At 41.3% G+C, this 21,090-nt stretch overlaps 1 protein-coding gene across 2 annotated transcripts in view; it reads left to right on the plus strand.

Moving 5' to 3' along the window:
* SPTBN1 (spectrin beta, non-erythrocytic 1) overlaps positions 1–21,090 on the plus strand; it is a 459,103-nt gene that overhangs the window by 337,558 nt on the left and 100,455 nt on the right. For both annotated transcript variants that reach the window (XM_086927648.1, XM_086927649.1), the window contains 3 exons: positions 6,257–6,459; positions 9,356–9,446; positions 15,187–15,333. In XM_086927648.1, the coding sequence (XP_086783774.1) occupies positions 6,257–6,459; positions 9,356–9,446; positions 15,187–15,333 (441 nt within the window). The remainder of the gene's footprint in view (positions 1–6,256; positions 6,460–9,355; positions 9,447–15,186; positions 15,334–21,090) is intronic.

Here is a 21,090-nt window from a genome sequence, read left to right on the forward strand (position 1 = left end):
GTCTGGGCAAATGCACATGGACTCTTCAACCAAGAGTCTCCAAGCACCTCTCTGGGACAACGATGAGATCGTCATTAGAGGCCAGATGATAAACAGAACCTGTTAGAAACCTAAAGCAATACTCACCTTAGATCAATTCACCTTGGAAGGAACTGTGAAATCTGAGCTTAAGTGAAGAATTCCACTTGAATAGTACATCCCATCTACAATACCCCCAGCTCAGAGGCTGCTTATAGACAGCCTTAAAATAAAGAAGATGGCTTTAAAGGACTCCATGATACATACATACATACATACATACATACATACATACATACATACATACATACATACATACATACTTGGATAGACCAGCTATAAAATACTAAGATCTGTTATCTCTGAAATGCTGGTAGATGAAACGTTATCCAAATCCACTTTAAATGTTTTCTAACTTAACTGGCCAAGAATGGTTAAACTTATTATTCACCCAGGATCGTGGCCTTCAAGCGGCGCGAATAAAATTCAACTACTTCAAGGTAATCCATCATTGCCACTGGTCGCCATATAAGGGTGAAAATTTCTACTGATGGAGATGTCTCTGAAATTGGGGTGATACATATTTTATCCACTTCTGGAGTAATGCAAGTGTTCTGGTCTTCGATATGGACTGATGTGAAAACCTTAAGTGACTTCATCTGCGCAGGCATTTATGGAACTTGTCAAAAATCAAGAAAGACTAGCTAGGTTTATTACAGGGAAGACTCAATGGAGTACGTATGTCAAGGAAAACCAGTAGGTTTTTAGAAAGCCCTCACCCACCAACCTAGTTGGTGGCATGCTTCATCATCGGGCCCACCACAGTGGCACCTAACGTGCCCCGGGTGTGCTTCGACGCCAGATTACTGCGGAGCTGGTATATTTACTGAGTGTGCAGTGTGGTGAGTGTGAAGGTGAAGATTAAAAAGCCATACAAAAATCCCAGCACCCGAGGGTAAAAAAACACTATTTTAATAAACTGGGTCTCTGTTGGCATATTAAAAGGCAGACGGACACGGTGGAGTATGGATTATGACCTCCAGTGTCCTGTGTGGTCTACATGTTTCAGCCTGGCCTTTCTTAATTTAAAACAGGCTTTCCTCAGGACCAAGTGAGTATGTGTGGAGTTGAAAAGGTTAATTTACAGTGAGTGTTTTTTGTTTTTATGTGTAGCACTCCCTAAGGTGCTATATGGGTGAGAAGGGGATTCCCTCTCGCTTTGACAGTATTTTGCTGTTCAAAGCCTCCTTGGGTCGCCTGGCAGAGAAAAAGACCGAAACTGTCGATCTGGTTCCTCCTTGGACCTGTCGTCCTTCTGCGGCGCCCGGTTCAAGCGAGAGGGAATCCCCTTCTCACCCATATAGCACCTTAGGGAGTGCTACACATAAAAACAAAAAACACTCACTGTAAATTAACCTTTTCAACTCCACACATACTCACTTGGTCCTGAGTAAAGCCTGTTTTAAATTAAGAAAGGCCAGGCTGAAACATGTAGACCACACAGGACACTGGAGGTCATAATCCATACTCCACCGTGTCCGTCTGCCTTTTAATATGCCAACAGAGACCCAGTTTATTAAAATAGTGTTTTTTTACCCTCGGGTGCTGGGATTTTTGTATGGCTTTTTAATCTTCACCTTCACACTCACCACACTGCACACTCAGTAAATATACCAGCTCCGCAGTAATCTGGCGTCGAAGCACACCCGGGGCACGTTAGGTGCCACTGTGGTGGGCCCGATGATGAAGCATGCCACCAACTAGGTTGGTGGGTGAGGGCTTTCTAAAAACCTACTGGTTTTCCTTGACATACGTACTCCATTGAGTCTTCCCTGTAATAAACCTAGCTAGTCTTTCTTGATTTTTGATATATAAAAGCGGGGATTCAGACTAGCTTACCTAGTCCTCCCTCTCTCCTTTGATTCAGTGATTTATGGAACTTGCTCACCTTCATTATACTCCAGACATACGCGTAGTCACTTACGTAAGAAAAGATGGCCGAATTCTGCTTTAGCGATGTCAAAAATCAGTATAGTAAGTATTTGGAAGACAACTACATCTTCATCTTTGAAATGCTAAACCGAAGCAATGGCAACAATGGCCTCGCATGAAAGACTGTAATAAAGTTTGTGATCAGCTACATATTTCTGAGGTGGTTTGGGAATTGTATGTCACATACTACCCGAATTTACTGACTCTACTGTTTACCAACAGATGGTTCACTTTTTCCCTGCATCAACATCACCATATACCAAATCATCTCTCTATGCCTAAAATGTTAAATAAATCAATTGAATTTGTATAATGCCCTCGCCCTATATGCACAATCTTGTAGATTGTCTCGGATTTCACTCCCCATCCCAGGTAATGTACAGAGCTCCGTTGCTTCCTAGCTAGGTTTGCGCCGTATTAATACCAATACATACACATTTTCCTCTCTGCCCTCCCTCCTCCCCGTTCTGTGAAGTGGCCCTTTTAGCATCTAAAAAGGTCTCAAGTTGGACATCTGCATACTGGTACAAATTATTCAAGCTCTGCGTCTGAGGGCGTGGGCAGAGATATATAAGAATCTGAGGTCAGTGTGCAGGGATGGCTCTTAAAGGCGGCTCCATTCTCACTTCTGGGGCAGTATGAAGACAGCAGGAAGGCACATAGCGCCACCTAGCAGTGCTCCGTGGTGTTGCTGGAAACATTTTCTAGATCCATTCGGGTGCCTGGGACGGATAATCTAAGGTGGGGAATCTTCTGTTTGATAGAATATCCACTAGAAACAGCTTTCAGTAGTAGGACCTTCTCCTTCTGTGATTTATGCTGTCTGTGCGAGCCAGGTTTCTTGGTCTTTCCTGTTAATGTCATATCCGTTTATTTCCCTTTATGAAAATCCAAGCTTTTTTGAAGGTTTTGAGTTAAAAGCCGGCGCATCGGAAAGAAGTCATTGACTTGCTGCTCAATGAGGGAGAATTTGTTGTCCCGTACACTGCAGAAAGTGCTGTCCTGGCCACGTTCAGTATTAGAGTTGCATTAAATTAGTACCAGCCAAGCCCATTCCTTCTTTCACTAAAACAAAGGCTTTTCGACCCTTCAAACAATTGGACACGTCTGCCCCAATACTCCTCCTGCCTGTGCCTCCTTTTTCTTAACCTTGCAGTCCGTAGGAAATGCTCTTTGGGGAAAACCAAGCCTGCTTGACTCTGGCAAGTCTGCCGATTTGCAGGAGCTTCTGATATCCAAGCAAGACCTCCTTGATACTTTTGCATGATGCATAAACACCTGCCTCGTCATGAGGTACCATGACTGAACTTTTCAGACTTGAGCAGAAATTTCAGAACTCGTATTGGTGCAATATGTGACCGAGGATCTGTTTGCTGGAGTTGTTGAGTGAATAGGACTGCCTTTCATCACCTCATTATTTCTTAAATATTGCTTTGGAATATAGCAAAAACTTTGACAATTAAGAGTGCCAGGAATTAGTAGGAGGATATAGTTATCTTTATAGTTATATTTACCCAACGTCCTCCCGCCTTTTCCTTTCCAATTGGTCAGAGCTATGATGATGCGAGGCTCCTTCCTAAGGTGGAAACTGGTGAAGTTGTGCACTTGCTTTAGTAAGTTACCAAGGCCATAGAAGAAATTGACTGTATAGCTTATAACACTTTCTCGTCACTCCTCTAAGTGGCAGGGAATAGAACAAGCGGATGGACCAATATTAAGAGTCAGTTGTATATTCTCATACCTGGAAATCTGCCTGACCTTCCTTCCTCTCGGTGACGCTCCCATATGGGCATGCAAGAGCAACACGTGCACTCTAGGGTTTGGTTTGAAGTCCTTTCGTGGGCTGCATGCCTTCCCTCAATGTTGAAAGATGTCCCAAGTTTCATGACATGGGGCTGGCGTAGAGTTGATGTATTAAGTGCCCAAAAGGCCTAGAACATTTAACATGTACTGAAATGTTTTTAAATGAGTAGTCCTAGGGATCCAGCAACCAAAAGAAATGTTTAAACCCATTGGTGAAAAAATAATCTAAAGTAGCATTTGAGAATATTGGCTTTGTGCGATTACAATCTATATCATAGCGAGACGTCATGACTCTGCCTATGGTCAAATTCCACAGTAAAAACATTTATATAGAATACCTATGGACCCAACAGCTAGCTGGCAGAATAAGGCACAGGATATGATTGTCAAAGCATCTCAAGCTTCAAAACTATTTTTTTTATACGTAAACAGCTAGTTTCTAATGACCTTTTACAACCTTTCTAATGACTAAATGATCGGCAATTAATTAAGAGCTCTTAACATAAGCCTTTGATGTCTTATTTTTCTTAACTATCTTATGAACTGTTAAGCATGTCCACTTTTTTACTAACCAAAAATGAAACAGTTCGAGGGGTGAGGCACCTGGAATAGTCACAGTGGTTGCAGCATGCTAGAGAAACTTTTCAGGGTTCACAGTTAACGTTTACGCATCTGTGTTAACCAACATAAAGCGGACCCTATGTACTTCTTCCACAAGTACCCTTTGCTGCTACCTGTGATTCACCATGGACAGAAAGGTATGTTTGCCAGACTCCAAAGGTAATATTAGGACCTATGAACTACTAGCCTATCCTATCCTAAATCCTGTAGGTACAAGCTAAAGGGCCCAACCTCGGCATGTGATCTAATTTACCCATTGAACTAGTGCACTATAAATGTTGTTCATTTTTTTAAGTAAGGCTCCATATGGAAATGACGCCACTGTGCTTTGCTTTTGCTGCATGCACCTTCCGCATTTTCTGACATGTAAGAAACCGAAAGATGAGGGGTTCCTCACATTCAGTTCTGTTGCAATGGAGCAAAATCCTAATTCTTCTAAATCAGGGAGGATGAATGATTTATCACTTTCCATCAAGCCCCACTATTGGAACCCTTCTTTGCTCAGAGTTGCAGGGCTCCAACTAGAGGTGATTGAAATATTCTTTTCCCCCAGCAGAATTGGCGGAATTGCGTTCCGTCCAAATTCCACCAATTGCGGTGTGGCATACTTTTCTTCTCTTGCGTGGCTCCAGAATGGTAAGTTGGCAAGCACACATGAGATTTGGCGTCCCCTAGTGCGATTTCCGATTGCTAGGAGGACATCTAGTGAGATCTTTCTAACCAAGGCGGTCATGACCGTTTGCAGTTAGAAAGCTGGAGTATAAAATCTACTTGATGGGCCTCAAAAGCATCTCGAAAACTGCACCCTCTGGCGTGCTGTGTGATTTTTCAGTGCAGAACGCGCTCACAGGTGCTAAATCATAGCACGAGCAGCGCGACTGGCCTATTCCTGCTTGTTGGTAGAACTCCACAGAGTCTCGTTGATTTTCTATGCAACTCAGCTGAACTTCAGAGTCCGTTTCTGCGTGTTCCGCCAACACCGCTTACCTCTTACTAGAATCAAGTAATTTAAAGAAACGTTTTCTGACTAGACCATTAGAAACAGATGAACCATTGGTGTGTAATGTCAGTCACTCTTGGGAGTTCTCAGGTGATCCAAAGGCTTTTACCCTACATCTTTTTTCCCAAATTAAAGTGAGCAAGAGCGAGAGAGCAAAATATCACCTGGAGACAGAAAGATAAAGGGACCAATGGAGACATGGAATAATAACAATGCTGAGACAGACATAAGGATAAAATGGAGTTAGAGGCCAGTGGTGGTGGTGGTGGTTGGAGCGGTGGTGGTGAAATAGAGAGTGTACTCAAAAGAGACAGGGATGAGTCTGAGTAAGAAGACTTGGATAAAAGTGAAAAAGACGGAGGAATAAAAAGAAGAGCGAAACAAATTAATAAAAGCAGAAAGAAAGCAATAAATTAGCTGAATGGAGAGAAGCAAAAAGGGTTAAAACAGTGACTTTATATATATATATGTGAGAGACCCAACATTTACAGTGCCAAACTGCTTTCTGTGGATTTGAAACAAACCCTTGTATTGCTTATTCAATGATAAACATCTGAATCTTTCTGTGTTTTTAGTATTTTATGTGCTCCTGTCCAGCCCGGTGTAGTAGCATGTTATATTTATCTGCAGTCCCTATTGATGGGACATTAAAGCTATGCGCCCTACCTTGAACAATCTAAACTACTTCGAATACTGTCTAGTCTGCATATCAAAGAAAACATGTTGGGCAAAAAACACATTTTTGCTTTACTGTAATACTGAATGCATCCATTAGTTGTCTGAACATACAGCATGCATTTCTAATGATATCTTTTCCCAAAGGAATACGTTTTGGCCCACACTGAACTGCCCACTACATTGGAAGCAGCTGAAGCTGCTATTAAAAAGCAGGAGGACTTCATGACCACAATGGATGCAAGTGAAGAAAAAATAAATGCTGTTGTTGAGACGGGTAGACGGCTGGTCAGCGATGGCAACATTAATGCAGACAAGATCCAGGAGAAAGTGGACTCGATTGACAGCAGGTACCATTTTTGATGGCACAATAGTCAGTGATGTTAACAGAAGTCAAACCAAAAGTGAGCGCTTTTAATCAGAGTTCAGTCCAAGAGGGAAAGGAGGTCTTGTTAGGCTGTAATATCAAAGTCAAAATTTCAGCAGGAAGAACGCAATGTAAATAGAGAAATTGTCTGTGTCTGTTCTTCAAGTACCTAGGAAAGGATATATTTGGGATTGTTGCCTTTTTTGAACATTGTCCCTCAGTGTAGCAAAGTGGTAGCTTCCTAGCATTCTTGCTGTGTGTTCAATAGCACAAACTACGAAAACCCTAAATCTCCCGGTCGTTTTTATAAAGAAAAGTCTGTAATCAAAGTTGAGTTTTTTTTTTTTTTAGTATTCTGCCATCTGCTTTGGGGATACACCATTGCACACGTGTTGGATGAGTTCAGGTATATACTTGGTTTCTTTTATTTTCATTATTTGAAAAGGTAATGAAGGCAGTGAGTTTCTTTGTTGGTGGTCCTTAAAGTTTTTAGTGTGTCTTTTTAAAGACAAACGTACACTTCTCTGAAGGTCATATTGCAATTATGGCAAATTCAAAACACTCCTACTCGGAAATACTGATTTGAGAAATGATATAAAAACACAGTTACATGCCCATGCAATGTTTTAGTGTGTTCATGTCGTCTCATGGATGGATTACTCACCGGTCATCTTCATTACATCACTCTAGCTGTTCATTGTCCTATATTTTACTCTGAGGGTGAGCATCTCACAGTCATAGATGTAACTTCTTTGCTACCCCAACAAATCTTTTTTGCTCTGCTCAGTGGCTTGAAAAGTGACTTCTTACCTCTACAACTTCCTAAATAATACCAAACCAAAAAGATACGGAGGAGGACAACCAAGGGAATGATTGATAGAGTGATGGAGGACTGGGTTGAGGAAGACCTAGACTAAGGAAGATACTGGTAAATTGAGCCGTTACCTCCTTGCCAAGCTTACTTGTCCTAGTCCTATTCTGTGAGAATATCCAGAGGGCAGAAAACAGAAGGCAATCACTGCTACCCTGATAATAGGCCTGATACCCTGAACAGAAGCAGTTAAACTCCATGGCAGACTAACCTGATGTGGAACCATGTCACCAAAAGGGTACTAAGCAAACTATAATACCCAACCAGAAAAGCAGGAACAGTGACAATTGAAGACAGTCTTAAGGCAACATCTACAGGGACAAATAATATCATGAATACCAAGGTACCGAACCTGACCTAAACCAAATGTGAGCGTTTTCTTAAACAGAATTCACCAGGACCAGTATATCAAAAAAGGCCGTCACCAGGATTCGGACTGCGAGGACACCTCTCTGAGCACCGAATACGAAGAAGCAGATGGATGGCAACTCTCAGCAGAACAGCAGACTGTCCATAGTAATTAAAAGTGAGGCCACCAGAGCCTGCTTAATGTTAGACATTAAAATACAGCCCCAATCGGCCAAACCGGCGCATAGCAGCATCCCTGAAATTAAGTTGCGCACAGGTAACCCAGCACTTCTAAGGAACGAGTAGGAGAGGATTACATATAAATAGACAACCACTATAGTCTCACAGATGGAGCCCAATGGCCAGAGCAAACAGCAACCAAATGAGACTAGATACAGGCCACCAGCCCCAAACAACCTACCAAGTGCTTGAATGGGCACCACAGAGATCCAAGTGGCAGGACACTGACTCTTGCAGTCAAAAAGCAACAATAGCAAAATGTGCACACCAACTGGGATTAACAACCCCAGGACCTCAGAGGCAGCTAGGGACAAGGACGATGATGACTCAAGTCCATAAGATGCCTTGACTGAGGAGGGATTTCCGGCAAAGTAAGAAGACAATTCTATCAGAAGCTAACATCATAGCCCATAGTAAGAATCCCCAAGGAACCAGGAATTCATGCTCGAAATAGGAAAAAAGACAGAAGTGGTAGAGGTAGGAGGTTACTTTGTATGTAAAACAAAATAGAGGTAGCAAATAAGTTGCCTATCTCCAGGGTGATAGTCACCCTTCTAGATTAAGGATTGGGATGAAGAAGACTAATGAGGAGGTAATAAGCAGTGTAGTTAGGTTGCGTTTGCTTACATTTTTATCCTCATGCCAGTCCCATGCTCATGCCCAAGTACCTTTGACTTAGTTCCTCGAACGCTGGCAATGGAGGATTGACTTTAGTCCCCACAGTTATGCTGCTGCCGCAAGGTCCTCTTTTATGTGAGAATGGAGAATTCATAGATGTGTAATGGACGAATTTATGGGTTGTAGGGGAGGTCACATGAGAAAGTGTCACAACTGTTGTGCTGAGGTGTGCTGCCTGTGGGCACAAGGTTACATTACGCACCAGGAATACATTACAGACGCTACTTTCATAACCAAATGCATGACACTGCACTACTTATTTTTTGTATAATCCTAATGTGTTTTAGGTGTTTGTAAATATTGGACATTCTTACAGCAGAGTCTCAACCTTCCTTATATAGTGAAAGTTGTGGCACTGCTAGATTTAAGGTTGCATTGAGTACCCGATAAGGGTGTTCCTGCGAAAGCCATGTATGGCTCTTGAGGTTGTAGCTCTGAATGTGCAGTACTATACTTTTTTTTCTGGATATAGCGGGGGAGTGGTATTGAATAACTGTGCTGATGGGGCCTCATCCCGTGGTATCAATTGTGCTCCCTTACTCACATTAAATTATGAAGTGCTAGAAAGCATTGCATTTGGTATCTTAGAGTATCCCGCATGGAATTCGGTGCAATTGGGCACTATTATCAAGGGGAAAAACTATGCTGAGCTGTCTAGGCTGATCATTTTATTGCCTGGGTCTGACTCCTGTGTTTAATAATGTAATGCTTGTGCTGTCTTGTATTTTTTGTCTTAAACCAGGCACAGAAAGAATCGTAAGGCAGCCAGTGAGCTTCTGACGAGGCTTAAAGACAACCGAGAAATGCAGAAATTTCTCCAGGATTGCCAAGAGGTATTGATTACTATTCCCCGATAAGATCATTAGAATGCTCAGTAAATATGTGAAAAGTGTATTATATATATATATATATATATATATATATATATATATATATATATATATATATATATATATATATATATATATATATATATATATACACACACACACACACACCCTAAGGTCAGATGCTTACTGTACAGAAAAGCATAGAGGTACTTATGTGATTAATTATTAATGCATCAGGACGGAAGATGTAGGGCATTTTAAACCTTGACGTTCTGCTGACCAGAATGCACTCTGATTAATGGCGCATGCGAATGGTAAATGCTAATGCACAGTTTTCATTGACTTAAATGCATTTTCTCTTAGTGGTGCAAGTTTGTAAATTGCAGAGCACCAGCCCAACTGTTTTCCTTATTAAGGAGGATATGACTTGATTGATGTATTGCCATGACGTCACCTTGTGACACTATCACAGTCTTCTGCTGATTCAGCTGAGGGCCTGTCGCATAGATTTGTGAAAGCTACAGGCAATCATTTCTAGCTCAGGATTGGGGTACGTGTTGTGACGAGGATTTGGATTTAACCCAGCTGGGCCGGGGGGACTTGTGAATCCAGGTGTAGCAGTAAAGCTGGTTCGGGAGTTTTTGCACTGCCCTTGGCTGTAGGATTTACTACATAACTAAATTATATTTTTCCTGCACTCTGCCTGTGGGAGGTGTTTTTGGTGGAAAGCACACTTATTTCATTAGGTGTTTCTCTATAGATCTGGGTAGGTGGGAGAGCATGGTAAAGTAGAATTACACCATCGGCTTGTGTTATCTTCAAGGAGCTAAGAAAAGCTCTTCATGTACACAGAAGATTGACAGATGGTGGGTATGAACGCACGAGTTGCAGGAAGCACACACCCGTCTTTCTGAGTGTAGGCACCATTGTCCCACTTACTGAAGAGGGACCTAGAAAGGACACATTGTTGCAAGACCATTACCTTTAAAATACATGCATGCTTTACAAGCACATGCCTAGCTATGTCTCAAACATCAGACTTACTTGTCCTACTGTCGATAATGCAGAAAACTCTGAACTATTCCAATATCTCTCCTTCTTTATTACTAGGCTAATCGCAGTTAAGACAAGCATTGACAAAGCCAGTCATGCCTTTTGTGAAGTGATTGTTTTCATGAGTCTTGAGTACGGGACAGAACAGGTCGAAGAACATCAGCAGCAGTGCATGATTCTCTTACAGGAAAGATTCCACACAGGTGGCATTGATTGCACACTTCTGTCACAAACAGAAGTATTATTAAACCAGACACCCAAAGGGTAATGGGAAGAACACTTTCCAATAGCCTAAACCAGTGGTAGGCGCTCTGGGTAGCATTCCAACCCATCGATTTTCACCCAGACATAGGTCCCCTTATGCAAATCAGTTCTGGCCCTGCTCACGGGAACATTCCATCTAGAAATGTCCAGCAAGGTCCCCCCTCCAGAAGGGAACAAACGCATTTCCAGACCGGTTTCAGTTTTATTAGGCCTAGTCAGTGAGCTATAACTTGGATCTGGTGGCATGGTGAGCTAGGGATCTACGTCTGGGCATGCATACGGCCACTAAAGGCGCTAAGAGGGCTAGTACTGATTTGCATAAGGCGGGCTGCTCTCTGGACTGGCACAGTGGGTGAAAAATTATGGATTTAAATACTACTCAGTGCGATTGCTAGTGTATTATATTATTTGCAAGATTCCAAACTACATATTTTGTGAGTTTAGTTAACAGAAGTAGGATAACAGTAATGCAAGATTCACGAACACAGGCGTGCACATACACCCTCTCTTTCTTAAATGCATGCTGTCTCTCCAAACTCAGTCTAGAGCATAGTGAAACTATATGACATGGGTAACAGGGGAGAGCACTAACTACTTGAAATGGGACACTGTTACCATTGCAAACATGCCTCATGATGCACCATTTTATGTGTTGTGTCCATATCTGGAGGCTATCTTGGATCACTCACAATGGGAGTTGGAAGCTGGGATTTGGATGCCTCTCCTTTCAGTCATGTTCATTAAGCTTTAACACAAGTGTTTGTGTCAGAAGAAAAAATCACACTTTGCTTTAGGCTCATTTAAAGTACTGCTCCCTGTATAGCAAACCTAAATGACATGACCCTCCGTTACCTGTTGAGCGATGGTGAAGGCATTGACTGTGCACTATATCTGTTGGTTAACTGGGGCAGTCTGCAGTCACTTTTTTGGCAGATTTTTTAAAAGGTGCTAATACCTTAAAGTATGTCTATATTTTTGTATTTGTTTACCGTTGAAGTCAAGTTTATTTCAGTTTAGAGCGGAAAATGCTTCTATTGCAGGCGTAGCTTTATGCAATAGTTGCACATAGAACATGTACAGCACAGTGTCGGGAATTGTGTTGTACACAATACAGGTACAGCAGAGGCAGGAAGAGTTTGAGCTGATGAATGGTATAATTAATACCCAAATATCACTAATTACGTACAGCTTGCTCCATAGGGAATGCTGACAGGGCGTTAAATTCTCATTCATACTTGGAGGCCAGTGGTAGGGTACCTCGAAGTGAAGTGGGGCCAAGTGTGGGTCTGTGAGGTGAAGGTCTTGTTGTCTGCATCTGCACAGCAGCCCTAGACACCCAAAAGCAACATATTGGTGTAGGGAGATATGTTCCTTGGGTGGTAGAATTCCCACAGACCCCCCACCCCTCCCCCTTAGCGTGGATGCAAGAATTGAGTCCTGGGATGGCTGGAGCACGTGTGTGGAGTCCTTCAGAACAACTGCTCTTTCGGAGAGAGAGGAAGAGAGCAGATGATCTATTTTCGTATACAGTGCTTTATTTGTAGAAGAATAGGTGCTGGGCCCAAAGTTTTACCTACAAGCCATCGGCTCATGCTATTGAATGTCAGGGTGCCAAACACTAACGCTACACAGGCTTGAGTCCACCTCATACCTTTGTATTCCACAATCAGACACTCCCTGCCACTTTTTCACTCCAGTTTGTTCTTTTTTTACCCCTGCTTTGTTTATCCTTTCGTCACTGGTTTTCATTTCTTTTTTCTTCCTCCTCCTTCCCGCCTTTTGTGTTTTTACCTCTCTTGCTCTGGGTCAAAGTCTGATGAGGAAAAATAATTGACAATATCCCAAAAGTGAGTTCTGGTGGGCGCCACCAGCAACCACACCTCATATGATTTCAGTGGTAGCAGTATATGGGGAGAGGATCTTCCAGCAGGTGAGTGAATAGATTTAGACGGAAGTTGCTTATGCATGACAGTGTGCCAATACTTTTTTACATCCATGTAGCACGTCTCACAGGTGGGACAGTTTCTCTGTCTTGATTCTGAGACGGTGAAATTCAGAAGAAAATTAAAATCCATTGTAATTTAGAAAACCCTGCTCATTTTGAATCATGCAGTTCCATTATCTAACTCTTAAAATAAACAGTATGAAAACATACATGCACAAATAATATATTCTTGTTCTACATCGACTGTAATTTGCTCTAAGTAAGAATTTTAAATTGCTCTTATTTCATAAACCTTGTCCATTTTTCAAAACCTCCGGTGCAGGTAACTTGTCTAACCTGCTTGAGCCCTCTGCGACAAAGATAGCACGCTTTCCTTTTCATGCTGTAAAAGCATTGATGCAGTGTTAAATCTGGAACACTGAATTTCCTGACATGACACACTAATGCTCTTTACATTAGCCCTATGGATTGACGTTGTAGACCTGCTGACTTCCAGGGATTAAAGCGGCAGCCGGGGATCCTCAAAGGATATCCAGGGATTCCGAGAGCCAGTAATCCCCAGACCACAGCTTTCCTTTCTCGAGCAGTTTTCCTTCCGAAACACTCAACACCCTTGTTTACTGTGAGATTGTTGCACAGACCACATTCAGCAATCTAATTTACTGTTAGATTATGCCAGTTAGCCGGCGGGCAGTATTTGGTGGATCATTTTGTGTGTCCGTGCACACATATGCCTTTGCAAAAAATCTAATTTGAGCAAAGCATTTCATGCCAGTTTGATACCAGTGACAAAATAGAGTTGACGTGATTAAAAAATGTGGTCGGTCAAGGTGGCTGAACTACTTAAAACTAATTATGGCATAATGATAACAATTTCAGCTTGTTTACCTCCCTAAACATTGGCTGATAAGAGGATAGGGTACATAGGTGGGTATTTTTGTTTGTGGAACAGATGTCATTTTCCACATCCAAACTATGTAAGAAGATACATGAAATATTACAATATTTTTTTGTCAAGGAGAAGTTTAAATAATCTCAACTCATTGTAAAATGTTCACTTACTTTGCCAGGAACATTCGTACCACCCATACAATATTGGGCCTCAAGTAATCTGCTCTGACACAGGTTATCCTGCTTATTTCATGTCTTTGCTTTGGCTGAAATCATGTAGCATGTGCAGGACATACACACCTTCTGGATGCAGGTCTGCTGCACAAGAAAAATCTGTACCGGATTTCCAGGATAACCACTGGATTGTTTACAAATATTTTTGTCCCAAGAGCCTGAATATTTGGCATGGATATGGCCCTCCTTGATTTACTTTTGTAATACCGGAGCTAAGCATTACAACTGTTCAAAGTAGTTAAATCCTATCTAGTTCATTAAAAACATGTATGTTTATTTAAATCCTGCTTAAAATTAATTCCCTACTTTCAGGCCAGTAATTACATTTTACATAGTATGTACATTTTGCGTGGAAGAATTAAAATTTTAGAAGTCCATATTTGGTGGGAAGATTGGTTATCTCTTACTTTCAGTGCACGTTAAATCCACCTTGTGGCATAAATAAGATTAAAGATATAAAAAGATGCATACACACGTACACATGCTAGATTGCCTGTTCTGGAGTTGGTGTAAGGCTTCTTTCTCAGTTACATTTGAGGAACTAGGTTAACCCCTACGGTTGGTATTTTGTGGTTAAGTCGCTCAATACTGGAAACGTTTGAGATAGGAAGGGTATATGCAAATAAGAGAAGTGAAAAGAATTGGAAGTTAAAATTCTTGTATGAGATAGCTTCAGAAATATGGAAGCACATCGAGAGGGTTGAGGTGGTTTGTGATGAGCACTCTGTGGTTAGCGTGTCTGCAATTTAGGATGATTGCTTAGCTGACTTGGCCCAGATATCGTGCTAATGGGGAATTGTGCGTTCCCAGGGTAGCAGTTATCATTGTTGCATCAGGCAGTGTGACATTTGATGCCCAGATGTTTGAAGGGCCCATCGCACCCAAATTATTGAAGTCTTTACCTTATTGATGGCAGATTGGTTATTATCCTTACTTACATCTATGCCCAGGTTCCTCTCTTTGGTGTCTGAGGTTTAGTCTATCTATTGAGTTTCTTACGAGGTGGAGCTTCCAAACACTAGGATCTGATATTCCAACAAAGATGGAGTAAAAATAATTATTCTTGAAACAATTTTGCTACCTTCCTATGTATTCTGCATTCGAAGTTGAGTACCCAAATGTACACTCCATGTTAATATGCAACTGTTCACTATAGGTTAGTATAGTTTTCTTAGTAAGCGCCCACATCATTTTGTTAGTTGCAGCTTACTTCAGCTGTGTGATGTATATGTTGAAAACATTTTCAGCTGTGCAGTGGGCTGTGCTTAATTGTTTAAAGTACCTTAATATTCTCAGAAATGAATTCCCAAAGCAGCAAAGCATTTCTGTCTGGTGATGCATTTCCTTGTTTTCCAGCTCTCCCTCTGGATCAATGAAAAGATGCTCACAGCCCAAGACATGTCCTACGATGAAGCCCGAAATCTGCACAGTAAATGGCTGAAACATCAAGCCTTTATGGCAGAACTTGCATCGAATAAGGAGTGGCTGGACAAAATTGAAAAGGTAATACGAAAGAATTTTAGTGCTTTGATTGTCAAATGTATTTTTTTCTTCTTGTGCTGCCTAATGCATACAAATTGTTGCAATCTTGTTTTCTTCAGTGTTTGTGCCAGTGACAGTCGGTGGGTTTGCACTTCGTTTTGCAGCACTATAGTGATCAATCAATCAATCATAGACATTTATAGAGCGCACTACTTACCCGGAGGGTCTCAAGGCGCTTGGGGGGGGGGGGGGGGGGGAATGCTGCTACTGCTCGAATAGCCAGGCCTTGAGCTTCTTCCTGATCTGGAAATAGTTGAATGAAGTGATTTAAGTTGCGTAAGCAGGCAAACCAGCCTTAAACCACACAAGTCAAATGGTTGTATTGTTTAGCACGTGCTGCATAATATGTTTCTGCTTTAAAGTGCTGGTACTTGTAACATCTGTTTACATTGAATATTGTATTTTGTTACCGATTTCCTATTCAAAGAAGCTTTATTTAACACAGTATCCCCCACATGCATCATTGTTTCATTTTGCACTTCCTAATTTGCGATTTTTAGGGAATCGCAAATTAGGAAAGGCAAAATGGGATGCATGTACTTTTTTGCAAAATATTTGAGAATCGGTAAAAATCGCAATTTTTACCGATTCTCAAATATTATGCGAATTCCAAAGTGCGAATTCGCACTTCCCATTGTTTCCTATGGGCCAAAAGGCCCATAGGGATCAATGGGAAGGCTTTAACAAATTGCGATTTTCATTTTGAAAATCGCAATTTGTTAACGCATTTCATGGGTGCAGGGGGGGGTCCAAAGGACCCCCCCCTGCACCCCTGAAATGTATTTTTCGCATCATGTTACACACACACATGTCCTAAGGACATGTGTGTCCGTAACATGACTGCTTAAAAAAAGCATTTTTAAGCATTTTTACACCTTTTTCCAAATTTACCGAGTGGTTCAACCACTCGGTAAATTTAACCCCCTAATTGCGAATTCGCAATTTGAAAAATATTCATGCATTGCTTTTAAGAAATCGCATATTTGCGATTTCTTAAAAACAAATGCAATTTTAGAAATCGCAAAAATGATGCAAATTCTAAAATTGAATGATGCATTCCAAAAAGCTATTTTGGAATCGCAAACGGACGATTTTAAGGAATCGCACCGTTTGCGATTCAAAAATACTTTGATGCATGTGGGGGTAAATGCATGCCTTGCACTGTAGAAATCTATTCAGAAGTGGAATTAATGTCCCAATTTCCAGCGCAGATCCAGGGTTCTATGTGGAATTTTATATGTAAAAGAAACCCTGTGCTGGTAGGAATCCATAGGAATCCATACTCTGTTGTAACATATTTCAATAGCCTTTGTCCGCAGTTCACACATTATAATGGTGTAAATAGGGAAATAATGGCAGTTAATTATGACATAATGCACTTAGCAGGGTGAGAGGAGTAGAGGTGCATGAAGAAGTAAACTGACAGGGTGTTCTACTCTTAAATTGGGTTAGCATTTGGTGGAGAGTACTGGATTTGGAATCAAGAAGGGACAAAATTGTTCCTGGGCAGCCACTTGATGGACAGCAACCATGAGAACAGCGTTTTAACTGTTGAATCTAAAGCGTTGTGCATTTCCATTTATAGACCGAATACATTAAATTGGTAAATTTAGTAGACAGCCCTGTGTTGGATACCCCAACATGTCAGTTTCCTCCTTTCTGCCAAATAAAAAGAATCTCTTTATTTACTTTGATCTTGTAAACATGGCATGATACGAGCCACCAGATGGTGCTTCAATTTCCATGCTCACTGATTTGGAACAAAGAGGCATAGACTGTCATTCCCCAGTTTCTGGTCTTCCAGTGACCTATTTGTGTTAATGTTGGAGCACCACTTGTTTGACAAAGTAATTGCCTGGTTTCTTTTGTACTTTTTTCTCTGACCAGTTTCCATAGTGCTCCTAAGGAAATGGCCTAGCATACTCTGACACTGTATCGGTTCCATTCTCCCAACATACCCCAATATCATTATAGTGATCGACTCTCATAGGCCGTGTTAAGTTAAGCAGATAAGGAGCTTTAGTTGTGAGCAAGAGATGTAGATTGTCTTGAGTGATTTAAATATTTTTTATTTTTTTTTAAATAAAGCAAAGTTTTATCAATACCAGTTTTTTGGCTGGGATCCCCTTTCTTTTGAGGTAAAGCAGGTTGCACAATTACGGCTATATTGCTGGCTTCTGTTTTCTTTCTTGTGAAGGATGCCAGGTCTCACACCCACTTTCTCAGCTTCCAGGATATCTGCCTACAAAAAGAAGAGTGTTTTCAGTATACACTATGTGGCACATTTAAGAGATGGCCTACTCTCGCCATATCTCCTGAACTGCTGATGCAACCACTTCTCTAGAAGGAAAGTGTTGTGGCAAAACTAGTTAGATCTTGCTATTCCCTACAAATGTTTTGAAGTGAGAAGGTTTTAATTACAGTAATGCCACATCCCTTGTACCATTACCTACTAAAATAGCTGCCATTCCTGAAAAACCGCACCAAGCGAATTATGGTAAGAGACTGACATTTTGGTGTGGTCTAAACAGTTGTTTTTCAAGATTGCGTCACTAATACCTAGGCATGGGCAAAGGTCTATCCATGTACTTTAAGTAGGGGTTTCCGATGGGTGGAGCAATGCAGCATGTCTTACCACCTACGGTACCAGTGCTGAAGAATTGCATAAGGGTGCCAAGTACTGTCGCCAAAGTATGCACTGCTGAATGACCCTAAATGTGAATTAACTGATCTCCTTTTTACGAATAATCATTTTCAGAAAATCATGGTTTCCACTGATGATGTCCTTAAGTCAGTGTGACTAGTGTGGCAGCTCCCCTATTTTGACCTTTCGAATGTATGGATGTAGATCAAAAGCACTCCTGTAGGGCTTTTGCAGTCACCTTCTGATTGAGAACAGAAGTACTGTGCTTTCAAATGAAAGACTGAAGTTAAAGGTATAAGTCATCTTCCCTGTGCAAAGCAGGTATCTCCACAAGTGTAGTATTTGCTAGTTTATTAAGAGAAGGCAGTCTTTGCCCACTGTGCTAAATTAATACTTGAAAAGCTGAAATGTGGACATATGTTCCTATCTGTGTCGTTTGTGTTGATTAGCCATGTTTTGTTATAGGCGATTGGGCCGTGCAGCACTTGTACTGCTTACCCCCACATGCATGTGTATTGGACGTTTCTCTTTTCATTTTATTTTCATGCAGTTGTGGCTGTGACTAGTATTAGAGATTAGTTTGAACAAAGGTCTGCAGAGGAACGTAGGTCTCGGTTCATTGCTGCTGCACTGCTCAAATACTCACGAAGCAAAGCATCAAAGCGCATTTCAGGATGATTCAGTGCCTTTTCATGGAAAGTTTTCCCTCTCTGTTTGACAATGTGGTGAAGTTACTGCCAGTGGCTGAGAAATGCAGAGAAACAAGGGAACTTGGATTCATCTCCTTGAATTCCTCCCATCCCAGATGATCAGTACGTCTTTACTCGAGTGTGTTGGCTATGTGCATGTAGCTCACTGCACCAGTGATTGTGTTGTTTGAAGTGTCTTCGCAGGAATGTGATTGCTTGGGGTTGGGTACAAGAAAATTACTGATACATTTGCTTCAATGCTTATACTTCAGCCGAAAGAAATTCTCATCCCGTATTTTTGTGAGTGAACTTAAATCTTTAGTTGCCACCACATATTCGTTTCTGTTGAATATCTCACAAATTGGCTGCTGTCTATAACCTGAAGAGCACCATCCCCTCAAAGGCAGGAAGTGCCAGCAGGGTCAAAGCCCCTATTGCGTACTACCTTCTGCCAGCTGGTCTCACCTTCCTAGTGCCCAAGAGCCTTCTTGGTGAATCAGAGCTCAGTAATACTTCTGTAACAAAACGATTGGAGAGCAGACTGTGCCAATCCCTTCCTGGAATCCATCTGTAGGTTCTAAGGGATAAATCTTCAGAGTAATTTTGCTAAAGACAAAGAGAGGATGTAGCCTCATGGTTAGAGCGGTGGACCTTGAAGCTGGTGACCCTGGTTCGAGTCTCGGCAACGATGCTCAACAACCGTTGATTCTGGGCAAATCACTTAATCTCCCCATGCCGAACAAAAATGAATGTGTCATGTAACAAAACATGTGCTCATGTAAACCGCTCTGATATCCGATTTCTTGGGTCTAGTTTGCGCTATTTAAAACTTTTATATAAAAAAAAAGATGCCATGGGAATAGAGCCATTTTTTCATGCTCCCATCCTCACCTAAAAGAGACCCCTGTGAGTGAAGTTTTGATGTGCATCAAGCAGAAATTCAGGAAGAAAAAGCAGTCTCACATTAAAACCATATGAAAGGAAATGGTGTGCTTAGTTTGATACTGAAAATGTGTGATTTTATAAACAGCAATAGAAGTTGCATAAATAAGACTTTTTAAAGCAAAATCTTCTTACTTCTGTAATGCCTTTTTAGGTTCATCTAATGTCACTAAGGATCTTTTTAATTAAGATCTACTCTGGCATTGGGAACTCACTCTCTTCTCTCAATTATATTGTTACCTCTGGCAGAGTCTAGTTTCCCCTCGGCCATCTGGTTAATTTTCACACTCCTCAACCTGGATAAAGTGGAAACTGTTTCTTGGGCAGTTAAAGTCATTCTCTCCAGGTAACCTTTGCCCGGTCTCCTCTCTGCAAGTTTGATCTTTGTTTGCATTACCTGCCAAACAAATGTAATAAATCACTCTCAGCCGGATTTGTTCCGGCAGCATGGAAGAGTGGCATTGAAAACCCTTTGTTAAAGAAAGTCAACTTAGATCCTAGCCTGATTAAAAAATTATTAGACCCATTACTTATTTGCCGACATTGAGAAAAATCTTGTAACAGGTGGTTGCCAAGCAATTGGCTAGTTACCTGGAAGAATCAAACCATATTTATCCTTCGGAGCTGGACTTAAGGCAAGATAGACGCAATGAGGAGGCCCTTGCATGTGTGCTGGATGGATGAAGACTAAGTTCAGGGAGATTCTGTAGGACTCCTAATAGTGGCAAACCCAATGCCTTTGATACTGTGAACCATGACATCTTACTGAAACTCTTTAGGAATTAACGTTTTTTAGGCTCACCCTTATCTGCCTCTTTTCTAGCTGACTGTACACATGTAGTGGTGCTCCCTCCATTTTGTTCAACTGCGCAGGTGTTTTTCTTTTTTACGTGGTCACTCAGGGTTCTTCATTATCTCCTATGTTGTTTAAGATCTACATTCAGCCTTTGTTACTGCTTAATAAATCTCATGGCTGCTTGGTAATCTCATTTGCATATGGTAGTCAGTTGATTGTCCCTTTGGACCATCTAACAACTAGAATTGCTGGAGATTTGAAGAATTGTCTTACTGCTGTTCAGACCTGAATAACTTATAATTGTCTCCAACTGAATGCTATGAAAACAGAATCTTACTTCTAGGCAATTGCATTGAGAGATGGCAATACTCTTTGTGGCCTAGCTCCTGATGTGATGTTCACTTCCTTCTTTTGAAGTTAAATCTCTAGAAATTGTTCTGGACTTATTTATCTTTGGTAGCCCAGATTAAGGCAGTAATCGCCTCAGCCTTCCTTAGAAAATTAAGGGCCATCACTCCTAACGTTTTACATATTTTGAAGCTTTAAAATTCCTTTTCAGCCCTAACCGTATCATGCCCAGGTTGTCTCAGTTGCATACTTTCTGAAATAGTTTATTACTGCATCATTTAACTTGGTCTTCCTTACTT

The sequence above is a fragment of the Lissotriton vulgaris genome, chromosome 6 (genome assembly GCF_964263255.1).
Source record: "Lissotriton vulgaris chromosome 6, aLisVul1.2, whole genome shotgun sequence".
Lineage (NCBI taxonomy): Eukaryota > Metazoa > Chordata > Amphibia > Caudata > Salamandridae > Lissotriton > Lissotriton vulgaris.